The sequence below is a fragment of the Tursiops truncatus genome, chromosome 13 (genome assembly GCF_011762595.2).
Source record: "Tursiops truncatus isolate mTurTru1 chromosome 13, mTurTru1.mat.Y, whole genome shotgun sequence".
Lineage (NCBI taxonomy): Eukaryota > Metazoa > Chordata > Mammalia > Artiodactyla > Delphinidae > Tursiops > Tursiops truncatus.
This window is the reverse complement of record NC_047046.1, coordinates 18,676,801-18,690,252: the sequence shown is the minus strand read 5'-3', so window position 1 is coordinate 18,690,252 and position 13,452 is coordinate 18,676,801. Positions and strand designations below refer to the sequence as shown.

General features: G+C 41.9%; 1 protein-coding gene across 1 annotated transcript; it reads left to right on the top strand.

Annotated features, from left to right (window-relative positions):
• Positions 1-1,094: 1,094 nt before the first annotated feature.
• Positions 1,095-7,247, top strand: LOC101331037 (piwi-like protein 3). The gene is given in 9 exon segments (XM_019950045.3): positions 1,095-1,227; positions 1,230-1,303; positions 1,429-1,532; positions 3,744-3,814; positions 4,200-4,244; positions 4,247-4,352; positions 5,059-5,187; positions 6,292-6,445; positions 7,131-7,247. Coding segments are annotated over 9 exon segments (933 nt in total).
• Positions 7,248-13,452: the final 6,205 nt, after the last annotated feature.

Here is a 13,452-nt window from a genome sequence, read left to right as displayed (position 1 = left end):
TAGGTTGTTTATATTTTTCTAAAAACTGGTTAGTGTGGTGAATTATAGTGTGGTGAATATTTCTCTTAGTCCACGCAGGTAATGCATTTAATAAAATCTCATACTTTTTCATGTGAAAAGAAAAACTCACTTAATCTACAATGAGAAAAGAATTACCCTAATCTGAAAAAGAACGTCTGCCAAAAACTTCTATAAGCATCATTATGTTAAAAAGAATATACTGGGCTTCCCTGGTGGCGCAGTGGTTGAGAGTGCGCCTGCTGATGTACGGGACACGGGTTCGTGCCCCGGTCTGGGAGGATCCCACGTGCCGTGAAGCGGCTGGGCCCGTGAGCCATGGCCGCTGAGCCTGCACGTCCGGAGCCTGTGCTCCGCAATGGGAGAGGCCACAGCAGCGAGAGGCCCGCGTACCACAAAAAAAAAAAAAAAAAAAAAATATATATATATATATATATATATATATATATATATATATATATATATATACACTGATGATTTTTCCCATTAGTCAGAAACAAGCCAAGCAGTAGCCTCTCTTCCTAACTGCTCAGTGTCCTACTGGAGGTCCTGGCGAGGGTTTGGAAACTTGCTCTGCTGCTTGTAAATCAGGCAGTTTCCACAACAGCCCCCAAGCTTGTTTGCTGGTGGGGGCACATAACAGTATTTATCTCAGTTGATTGGTGAGAGAATTAACTGAATCAAGTAGAATGCTTGGGAAGCGCCCCACACACAGCGATCATCCCATCGACGGTGACTGTCCTGAGGACGGTATAGTTCAGTCTATGTTTTTAACCCATCCATGTTGACTTCATGATAAACTTCTGGAAATGGAACGACTCCTGGGAATGGAATGACTAGGATGAAAGGGTTTTGCAAGTTTAAAGGATCGATGCATATTTCCAAATGCCTGTCTCGCAGCCTGTCTCTTCCATACACTCACACTCACACTTGTTGAATGCAGTGTGATTCTAGACCCTTCACCCTCATGGATTCAGATATCTATTTAATAGTCTCTACTTTGTCAGTGCTCCACCTATATAGCTTCCTCGACACGCATCCATTTCTCACGTCACTGCATTCTTGCATTTTGGGGAATGTCATGTTTGCTTTCTTTCAAGGTCCTTTTCTTGCTGCCCACTGAAAATAAAGGAATTTGTGATGGCATAAAAAGACACCTGTGTGTCAATTACCCGATCCCAAGCCAGTGTGTGTTGAAACGGACCTTAGAGAGACCACCGCTACAAAGATTGCCCTGCAGATGAACTGCAAGCTAGGAGGTGCCCTCTGGAAGGTGGATAGAGAAGTATGTGGGGATTTTGTTGCCTTCTCTTGCTTTCATCTATCTTTGGTAGAATTTGTTATGGTCCTACTTAATTGGAAATTTGCTTCGTGTTCTAACTCAATCTGCTACCTTGTTTAAAATTTAAGTTGCAGAATGCAATGTTCATCGGTATCAATTGTTTCCACGGTATTGTACATCGATGGAAGTCAGTCGCAGGATTTGTGGCAAGCATCGATCCAGACTTGACGCGGTGGGTAAGCTTTGGCAGACAGTGTTTAGTGGGGAGCTATCTGGAGGCCAGATAGGAGAGGTGGACTTAACACACATTATTGGCAAGCTCCATGGACAAGTTGTTCTTAGAGATGTGCTCTCCTGATCTTCTGGCAAAGTTAGGCTCCCAGAACATTTTGTATGGAAGCCTCTGATCATTCTCTATTGCTGCCTAACAACCATGACAAAATATGGCAACTTAAGACGACACTCACATGACCATGGACAGTCCTGTGGGTCAGATGTTGGGCACTGCATGGCTCTCAGGGCCTTACAAGGCCGAGATTTTGTTTGTTTTTTGGCTGCACTGCGCAGCATGCAGGATCTTAGTTCCCCGACCAGGGATCGAACCCATGGCCCCTGTGGAGGAAGTGCAGATTCTTAAACACTGGAGCACCAGGGAAGTCCCAAGGCTGAGTGAAAAGTGCCACATAAGCCACATTCTCACCTGGAGGCTTGGGATCCTCTTCCCAGCATACGTCGATGTGGCAGAGCCAATTTTCTTGTGATTGTGGCACAGAGGACCCCACTTCCTTGCTGGCTGTCACCTACAGCTAGTCTCAGCTTCTAGAGTTTCATCCACGTTCCTTCTGATGTGCTCCCTGCCTCCCCTCCAACTTCCAACCCGCCAATTCACACTGTGCTATTGTTCTCTTTTGAATCTCTCCATCTTCCTCTTCTGTCATCAGCCAAAGAAAACTTGCTGATTTTAAAGGAGCTCATGAGGTCAGATATCATCCATCTGGAGACTCTCCTTATCCTAAAGTCAACTGTGCCATATAACATCACCACAGGGGCCAGATCTCAGTATGTTCACAAGTTCCAAGGATGAGGACAGGTAGAATTCTGCCAACCGCAGAATTTGATCAGTAAGCCTCTGCATAGGGACACATGAGGAAGCACTTAGGATATATGTGGGTGAAGACACATATTATACCTTCAGTGGCCTGTAGGTATAATAAGATCTTGTCTTCATACATTTGTATATAATGTACCTGAATAAGGAGATGTGCTTCTATATCCTATGATTCTCCTTTTCTCCAAGGACCTTTTATTTTCTGTGCTTAGAGTAGAAAATAAAACCCATAGTGCAGATGGGTCTGCATATTCTTCTCCTGTGCATTATGGTATGTGGGACAGTCACAAACCACTACTATGTTCAATGCTGTTTGTGGCCCACCAGGTATAATTCCACAGTATCCTTTAAGGATCTTTTTTTTTCTAGTCATACTCTAAATACAGTAACATGGATTTACTCTGCCTTTTTTAGTAGAAAATGCTGTGATAATAGGTAAAAAGTTAAGCTTGCATTCATGCAATAGATATTTTTGAGCACTTGCTATGTGTAAATACTGAGAATGCAGCAGTGAAGATATAAAGCCAAAATACCTGATCCCATCCATTGGAGTACAGATTCAGATGAAGAGGCAAACATACATCATACCCTATCACGTCATCCTAATACTCTGAAGTAAACAAAGACGCAATAAGGGGATAGAAACTCGAGACAAACAGGTGATTTTACTCAATACCTCGAGCAGTGGTCACAATAGCTATTACTGTTTGGAAGCAAACTGCTCCCTCCAAAGCAGATTCATGTGGATGAACCATTGTTTAAGACACTGAACTAAAGTAGGAGTCTCCAGAAAAACACCGGGTTTGCACTTTGTGGAATTCCCCAGGAGCTGAAACAATATGAGTCATATGTATTCAAAGCATGTATAATTTGTAGTTAACGTTAACAAATGTTTCCATTCTATCTTACTCCTTCTGTGCATTCAAAATGTTACAAAATGCCTAAGATATGTGAAGAGACCAATACCTGGATCTCTGCAGCGGGATGAAGAATGGATCTTTAGGGCTTCCCTGGTGGCGCAGTGGTTGAGAGTCCGCCTACCGATGCAAGGGACACGGGTTCGTGCCCCGGTCCGGGAAGATCCCACATGCCGCGGAGCGGCTGGGCCCGTGAGCCATGGCCGCTGAGCCTGCGTGTCTGGAGCCTGTGCTCCGCAACGGGAGAGGCCACAACAGCGAGAGGCCCGTGTACCACAAAAAAAAAAAAAAAAAAGGATCTTTAATTGGATCCTCAACTACTGATAGTGAATTTTTTTTTGGTCATAGATTAATGTCATCATTTTGATTCTGAATTAATCTTGTTTTCCAAACTAATGGCTTATTTTTCTCCATACAGGTGGTTCTCTCAATGCATCATCCAGCAATCAGGGCAGGAGCTTGTCAATGGGCTGATGACCTGCTTGCACAGTCAGTGCCTGGTGGAGGCTGGAGGGCTTGAGTCTATACTGGTGGAGATACTGCTCCCCCACCTGGGACATCTGGCAATGAGTGAAGACACTTTTGGTTGTCACAATGGGGATAGAGGTGCTATTGGCATCTAGTGGACAGAAGTTTAGGGATGCTGTTAAATGTCTTACCATGCATGGGACAGCAACACTCCCTGCCCCTGACCACCACAAAGAATTATCTGGCTCAAAATTTTCATACTCTTGTTAAGTATGGACTAGACTGAGGACTTAAGCAGTGTCCTGAAAGCTACCATGTTGACAAATGAACACAGAAGTTGTCTAAAATAGTGGCCACTTTGTTCCAAGTTATGGTTTATTTATATGTGTTTCTGACTTCCTTTCAGCTGCCTTGAAGCTCTGGTATGAACAAAATTCATCTCTGCCACATTCACCATTGTGTATCGAGATGGAGTGGGAGATGGACAGCTTCAAGCACTGACTGACCAAGAACTAAGACAGATGGAGTCCTACTTAGAAAATGCTTACAGAGGACAAAAGTGGGTATATTACTCTTGAAGTGCAGATTTTGTAAGCTTTACATTTTAGTTTCCGGGGGCAGGGGGAAATATCTACAACAATTGTTATGTGTGAATTGGAAAGCTGGATACAGAGGGCTTCAGTGGATGGGGTGGGGAGAAAAAACAGACCCTTCCCCCTTTGTGTTCCATGCCCACGTCAGAGGAGAAAGCAGAACTGAAGCCTTGCAGTAGCAGGTTGTTTCCCCATATGGAACCCCATGATTCTTTCTCTGTTTCCAATCTCCTTCCAAACCTTGATGGAGGAGGGCTTGCTAACCTCAGATATTCCTAAAAGTCCATGAACATAGCCAATCAATGGTTTGTACTTATCCAGCTCCTTTATCCTGGAGTTCTGTACGTCCCAGGACTGGGGATTACTCTCAGTTCCCTTCTCTGGCCTCACCTGTTTGTCAGTGAAGCTTGGTGCCCAGCATAGACAGTACAAGTAATCCTGACCTTGGGAGGAAGGGACCCTTCCCCTAGGATCTGAATGGCTATGAATAGAAACCTCCTCCTTTACTTCCTGAATTAGGCTCTTGGATCTAAGACAGTAAAATTGGGGTGTGTGGAGAGCTAACATCTGCAGACTCCTTTTAATGACTCCTACGTGTGGGCTGTTTTCGACATTCTGAATGTCTGAGATAACACAGAGCAAACAGAGTGACACTGATCATAATCTTTTAAGTGTCAGAGTAACTTTCATCGTGGTGAAGAAACAAATAAACATCAGATTTTTTATTGAAAAGGATGAAGGAAGACTTGACAATCCATCTCCAGGAACAGTTATTGATTTAGAGGTGACTAGGATGGAATGGTAAGCCATCTTTATTTTAAAGATTCTTTTTTATTCAAATAGTAACAGAATTTTTTAAGGTTTGCATGATTTGGACGAGAAAGGAAGAATTGACCTAAAGAAGGTTAAAAATGATAGGTATATTAGATGATAATTTTTTCTGTCTTCAATCATTTTGTTTCTCAGAGAATTTTATTTTTTTTTAATTATTATTATTTTTTTGCGGTACGCGGGCCTCTCACTGCTGTGGCCTCTCTTGCTGCGGAGCACAGGCTCCAGACGCGCAGGCTCAGCGGCCATGGCTCACGGGCCCAGCTGCTCCGCGGCATGTGGGATCTTCCCGGACTGGGGCACGAACCTGTGTCCCCTGCATCAGCAGGCGGACTCCCAACCACTGCGCCACCAGGGAAGCCCTCTCAGAGAATTTTAAAAACAGACAAATATTTATTGATCGTTCTAAGATGATTCCGTTGTTAGGAAGAAGGCTAGAACTTCTGGTTAACTTTAGACTTGTAAAGTGAATTATGCAAATGAGAAAGTTATGCAAAACCACAGCAAGAAATAAAACAGGACATTCATACCAACAGATAGGGAGAAATGAATTAAGTTTGAAGAAAGGCAGAAACACTGATTTTTCTAGTAGAAGGCATGAAAGGATTGAAGAAAACAAAGCAAATGAAAAGTACAATTAACATAAAGTATAACATAAAATGATATAAACATTCAATATTTACAATAAATTGGTTAAGCTTACCACTTATATAACTTAGGGAGTTTGAATATATTCTGGTGATATGCAGGGATGGATATTCCCATCTTTCCCTGAATCTCTGAATCACATTACCTATGACCATGTCTAACGTGCTAATTTGAGGTTTGCTGCCTCTAGGCATCAGTGCATATGCTTTTGAGTTTAAATCCCATGAGCGTTATTAATTGTCAATGATTTCACTGTCCTTTGTAGATTTGCTTTAGCAAATCATTGCTCAACAGTTAGCCAGGCTTCTAAATATAAAGGAAACTCTGTATCATAGATTTCTGTAAATTGTTACTTCAGAGACTAGGTTTGCTACATTGTTTTTCTTCTAAAATAAGCTTGATACCAATTAGGTTCTATAATTCTAGGTATGACTGTTTTATTGTGAGTCAGTCTGTGAAAGAAGGCACTGGTACTGTCACTCCCACTCATTATAATGTCATCTATGACACGCTTTACTTGAGCCCAGATGCAGTACAGAGTCTAACTTACAAACTATGCCACATGTATTACAATTTTTCAGTAAGTACTTTTTTTCTTTAATTTGGTAACGTGCATCTGTTAATCCTATACTCCTAATTTATTCCTCCCCCCTGCAGTTTCTTCTTTGGTAACCATAGGTTTGTTTTCTGTGTCTGTGAGTCTGTTTCTACTTTGTAAATAAAAATAAGTTCATTTGTATGCTATTTTTTAGGTTCTACATGTAAGTGATATCAAATAATATTTGTCTGTGATTTACTTCACTTAGTATGATAATATCTAGGTCCATCCATGTTACTGCAAGTGGCATTATTGCATTCTTTCTGAATGAGTACTATTCTATTGTATACACATACCACATCTTTGTCCGTTCATCTGCTGATGGACATTTAGGTTGCTTTTGTGTCTTGGCTATTGTAAATAGTGCTGCTATGAACATTGGGGTACATGCATATTTTTGAATTAGAGCTTCCGTCTTTTCTGGATATACGCCCAGGAGTGGGATTGCTGGGTCATATGGTAGCTCTGTTTTTAGTTTTAAGGAGCCACCATACTGTTCTCCATAGTGGCTGTGGTAAGTATTTTTTGATACTGATTTTCCTTCAGATCTGTGAAACTGTTCAAAATTGAATCTGCTTTTTGAACCTTGGATATCTATAAAAATTTAAACTTAGGGAAAGTAGACATAAAGGTGAGAAAATTGTTTTGGTTGATCTTTCTCCTAAAGGGTATCATCTGAGTCCCTGCTCCTTGCCATTATGCCCATAAGCTGGCTTACCTGGTGGGCCAGAGTCTTCACCAAGAACCACATGGGTCTCTGTCAAAACGTCTCTTTTACCTTTAACATAGAGAAGAAAGCATGATGGGATGTTGAAAACCACAATTTGTAAATTTATTTTCTCATTCTGCATCTGTACATCTGAAATTTTTTCCTAGATGCACGATCAGAGTTTAAAACCATTCTTGACTGGACATGGACGAGACTCCAAGTGTGTTACGCTATTTTCAATACTACCACTAACTTAACATGAGGCTTCTCTTCTCCAGGCTGGAGAACTGACAGTGAGAGTTTTGTTTTAGAATTTACCTCTCAAATGTGTTACAAGGACTTTATGATTAAATATGCCTGAATATTCTGTACTCCAAGCAATGCTGCTCTAATTGTAAAGGTTGGGGGACTTCCCTGGTGGTGCAGTGGTTAAGAATCCACCTGCCAATGCAGGGGACACTGGTTCGAGCCCTGGTCCAGGAAGATCCCACATGCCGTGGCGCAACAAAGCCCATGCGCCACAACTACTGAGCCTGTGCTCTAGAGCCCACGAGCCACAACTACTGAGCCCACATGCCACAACTACTGAAGCCCATGTACACTAGGGCCCATTCCCCGCAACAAGAGAAGCCACCGCAATGAGAAGCCCACGCACCACAATGAAGAGTAGCCCCCACTCACCACAACTAGAGAAAAGCCTGCACACACCAATGAAGACACAACGCAGCCAAAAATAAATTAATTTTTTAAAAAGTTGGGCATTAGTCACATGGAGAATATATATATCTATGAACAAGTAAATTCTACTTGGAAAATCATACCTACTTTATTTTTGTAACATCCTTTTTCTCAAGGACAGCGAAGACATAAAAGTGGCAAAATTAAATGGGAATTTATTTGTGTTTAATATTTTGTATGAAAGAAACAACCTATATATGAAATAGTTTGTTCTTTGTACCTGCATGGCAATCTGAATTTTTTCTGGTGGAGCTGTAGTAAGGAGAGCTTTGCGATTTAAAAGTTGGTGGCTCAGGAATGTAACATTTTGTCACTTTTTCCACAAAGAAGGTAAATTAAGGGCTTTGTTAGCATTTCTGTTTAATTCATTCTCTTGTGCATGTTCTAAGTGTGACATTATTGTGTTAGCTGTACCATCATCAGAAGAAAGTCTTGAATAAGTTGTTTAAATGAAGCTATCATGTTTTTCCTGAAAGCAGACACATTTTTTTTCTCTCTCCACTTAAAACTATCTGTAAATAGACTTAAGAAACAATATGTGGGACTTCCCTGTGGCTCAGTGGTTAAGAATCCGCCTGTCAATGCAAGGGACACGGGTTCAAGCCCTGGTCTGGGAAGACCCCACATGCCGCAGAGCAGCTAAGCCCGGGCGTGACAACTACTGAGCCTGCGCTCTGGAGCCCGCGAGCCACAACTACTGAGCCCACGCACCACAACTACTGAAGCCCACACGCCTAGAGCCTGTGCTCCACAACGAGAAGCCACCGCAATGAGAAGCCCACGCACCATGACAAAGAGTAACCCCCGCTCACCGCAACTAGAGAAAGCCCGCACACAGCAACAAAGACCCAACGTAGCCAAAAATAAATAAATAAATAACTTAATTAACTAAAAAAACAATATGTGAAACTTTCATTCTCTTATACTCCTAGAGTGGTATTTTTTCCTTTTGAGGTGGGGTAGTTAGGGGGCTTCAAATACGTCGGAAAGGATATGTTTAAAAACAATATAATTGCTTTGATTATAGGTTAATCAATTTAGGTTTGCAATTTGAACCCATCTTATAAGAAATAAAATTAAAACAAGTCTTTTAAATATACTGTAATCCAGGTAACGTCCTACCTAGCTGTATTGCTAATAATGATAAATATAGGATATGGTCTCCATGATTAAAGATAACACATTCTTTTCTAAAGCTAGAATTTGATTTATGATAATACATTTATGGTAGTACATTTTTAGAGAGCTACAAAAATCACTTGGAACAAATTCAAAGTAATGAGCACTTTCTGAACATTTCCTATAAATGCAATACAAATATTCATAAAACTATAATGTCTAGAATTATAAATTTAAAATGTGATTCAATAAAGGTATTCATGTTAAAATCACTGAATTCAGTCTTGTTCTTAAAAATATGGTCTTAGGCTTCTTAATCTACTGATTAGAAAAAATTGTTGCTTTTGTAAGATGAACAGAAGTATTGTGACCAGGACACCGTCTGACTTTATTAGTCTACTAGTCCTTTATAAATTAGATGAAGGAAACTGGGTATCAAATATTTCTAGGAGAAAGCTTTATTGTTCCAAAGGCTTACAGATAAACTTTCTCCAGTGTATCATAGTACCTAAGTTTCACGTTACTGAGTAGGTTAGGAATGAATTTGGCCTAAGCAGCAATACAGTATATAATCTAAGAATAATGAATTTCCTGACTCTGAGTTAGAGGTCTGATGTGGGCATTACTGGGCTAAAATAAATGTCAGCAGGGCTGCATTCCTTTCTGGAGGCTCTAGGAGTCTGTTTCCTTCATTCTAGCTTCCAGAAGTTGTCTGCATTCCTTGCCTCCTGGCCCCGCTTCCATCTTCAAAGCCTGCAATGGCCAATGGAGTCATTCTCATATCCCACTGACACTGATTCTTCTGCCTCCCACTTCCACTTTTAATGGCCCTTGTGATGATGTTGGGACCGCTTGGATAATCCAAGATATTCTCCCTATTTTAATGTTAGCTGATAGGCAGCCTAGCTCCATCTGCAACCTTAATTCCCTTTCCCCATATAAGGCAACATTTGGGTAGAATCCAAGGATTAGAATATAGACATCTTTGGAGGGGCCATCAACCTGCCACAGAGACATTGCCCAGGGCTGAGCGTGTCGGGGAACAGGGACACATGTGAATGTAGGAACTCCTCCCTCCCATGGGTGCCTCAGAATAAGAGAGACTTAGGGGAGCACCCACTGGAGTCTCAGGCAGCACAGCTCTTGAGCACCTGCCCCATGACCTGCACCCCTCTCCTCATCATTCTCCTCCCTCTCTGCAGCAGGTGAGGGCTGACCTGTTCTGGGTGGAATATTTGTGGGGGACCCCTCAGTTCTGCCCTGTACCCTCATTCACTTGGCTCACTGTTCCCTCTCTCCCTCTAGGGTCTACGGCCCAGGCAGGGCTGACTTAGCCACCCTCAGCATCCAAGGGCCCAGGACAGATGGCCACCATCACCTGTACTGGAAATAGCAACAATATGGGCAACCAGGGAGCAGCTTGGCTGCAGCAACACTCAGGCTGTGTCCTCAAACTCCTGACCCACAACTATGTTAACCGACTCTCAGGAATCACAGAGAGATTCGTGGGCTCTGGGTCAAGGCAGACTGGCCTCTCTCTCTCTGGTCTCCAGCCTGGAGATGAGGCTAATTATTACTGCTCAGCATGGGACAGCAGCTGAGTGCTTGCATTGCGCTCAAGGTCCACAGGGAAGTGAGAGAAAGACCTTTGGGCTTCAGGCTACCTACTCGCTGCCCAGAGCATCGGGGTGCAATGGATCCCTGAGGAGATATGGAGTAGACAATACTGGGTACTTGAAGGGGCTTTTTAAAGTTGGGACTGCCAACAAAACTCAATAAATCCAGTTAAGGATGTTTAGAATTACTCATTCAAAAATATTTATATGCAGCACAGTTCTAAACCTACTGGGATCTACTTGATGATGTGTATTACATGTATTTATTAATGAAGAGGAGCTAGGTTAAATATGTTTATTTAACCTCCGATTTTTTCCATAAAGGAACTGTAAACAATGCCAAGAATAGCTAAAGGGACATTTACTTACCCAACTTCTTCCTAACAATCTTTAAATTCCATGCAATCACCTCATTTTTCAGTCCTGTGGATTACCCACCATTACAGCATACATTGGCCACTTCCTGGGGTCCCTAACACTAGAACAGTAATGCTCTCACACAGCTTATGTTTTTGGATGTCAGTCTCCTCAATTGTGCCTCCAAAGCCCCACCTTCACCTTTTTCTACCAGTCCCTGAACACAACAGTGTGAGAATTAGAAGGGTGCCGTGGGAGCACATATTGAGTTAAATCCCCAGTGAGGGTTTAGGCTTGGGGGAAGCATTTAGGATACAGAAACCTGACCCCAGAGGGTGATATCTTTAGGATTTATGGAAATGAGCTAGAAGGAGAAATGAGGGGGAAAATGCTCTAGGTGTTGGTAACAGCATATGTCAACAACAACAAAAAATTTTTTTGGTTGTTCATCCAAGTAAATAATAGAATTTGCACTGGGCCTAAGTGTGGCAGATGGCAGTGGGGACAGGGTCAGGAGAAGTGACTCTAGATGAGTCTGGATGAGATGAAGGAAGGGTGCAGCCATGTCGTAAAGATGACACACCCTACGAAGTATGCATTTGGCTGTAGAGGTCATGTGGAGCCTGGGCTAGTCAGAGTTCTCTAGAGAAACAAACAGAGATAGAAGGAGGTAGAAGGAGATTTATTATGAGGAATTGGCTCACATACTCAGGGCTGTGCACATGCTCAGGAAAGACCTGCGAAGGTTCTAAGCTCTCACCTCTGGCTGACCTTGACGTTCTGCACAAGCAGGAAGTGAAGGCTTAGGTGGGGATTTCCGCTGCCTGGCTGAGTGCTAAGACAAAAATCCCCATGCTCACAGAGCCCCTCAGTAAAGACTGGGTGACTTCTTGGTTCCAGGCTGTTAATGAAATCTCTATCCAATCAACCAATGACCGCCAAGTAACCAAACAGGGACGACTGTGGTCACACACGACACAGAATACACTTAGTGAATTCGCTCAGAAAAGTCAATAGCAAAACAACAACAACAACAAAAACCAAAAACCAAAAACACAACAAGTACAAGAAAACAGCATAACAACAAATCCTGGGGAGGGGTGAGAATCTGATTCTCAGAGTTTCCATGTGATATTATTTTAAATGTCCAGTTTATGCCCCCCACCCACCAAAAAAAAAAAGTGTGGTCCTACGTGGTCCAGAAAAGAGTTGACATAGTAGGGTTGAGACTGCTTTCCTTAGAAAAGCCTGCTTGCTAGATTGGCCCTTGGCTAGAGTCTGGGAACTTGGAATCAGGACAGTCCCCACCATTCTCCAGTAAGAGTGGCTCACTGTGCCCAAGCTGTTTTTGCAAACACTGTGCTTTATGCTGAACATCTCTTTCCTGGTGAAATTCTTGAGTTTAGGTATGTGCTAGGCAGAGGATGACTAAATGACCAGCCCCCAGTAACAACCTCTGGGCACATAGTCTCTAATGAGGTTCCCTGGAAGACAGCATTTCACATGTGCTGTCACAAGTTTTGTTGGAGGAGCTCAGTGTGCCTGTGTGACTCCACTGGAGCAGGATTCCTAAAAGCCTGTGCCTGGTTTCCTCTGGACCTCCTCCATGCACTTTTCCCCTGAGCTTATTTTGCTTCGTGTGCTGTCATTGTAATAAATGATAGCAACTAGTATGACAATATACTGAGTTCGGTGAGAGAATCACATAGCCTGGGGATGTTTTCACCCCCCCCCCCAAAACAGGCTGACACACAAGGGGAAAAAAACCCTAGTAGACAGTATCTTCATGAAACTCCTGACAATGGACAAATACTTTATATCAGCTATTTTTTTAAACCATTTTTTAAAACTGAAGTGTAGTGAATTTACAATGTTGTGTTAGTTTCAGGTGTACAGCAACATGGTTTGGTTTATATATATATGTGTTCTTTTTCAGAATCTTTTCCATTATAGGTTATTATAAGATATTGAATATAATTCCCTGTGCTATACAGTAGGTCCTTGCTGTTTATCTACTTTATACATAGTAGTGTGTATATGTTAATCCCAAACTCCTAACTTATCTCTACTCCCTCCTTCTGCTATCCCCTTTGGTAACCATAAGTTTGTTTTCTATGTCTGTGAGTCTATTTTTGTAAATAAGTTCACTTCTATCATTTTTTTAGATTCCACATATAAGTGATATCATATGATATTTGTCTTTCTCTGTCTGACTTCACTTAATATGATAATCTCTAGGTCCATCCATGTTGCTGCAAATGGCATTATTTCATTCTTGTTTATGCCTGAGTATTATTCCATTATATATATATACACCACATCTTCTTTATCCAGTCATCTGTTGATGAAGATATAGGTTGCTTCCATGTCTTGGCTATTGTAAATAGTGCTGCTATGAACCCTGAAACATTTTTTGAGTATGTTCAAAGAATTAAAAGAAATCATATTTT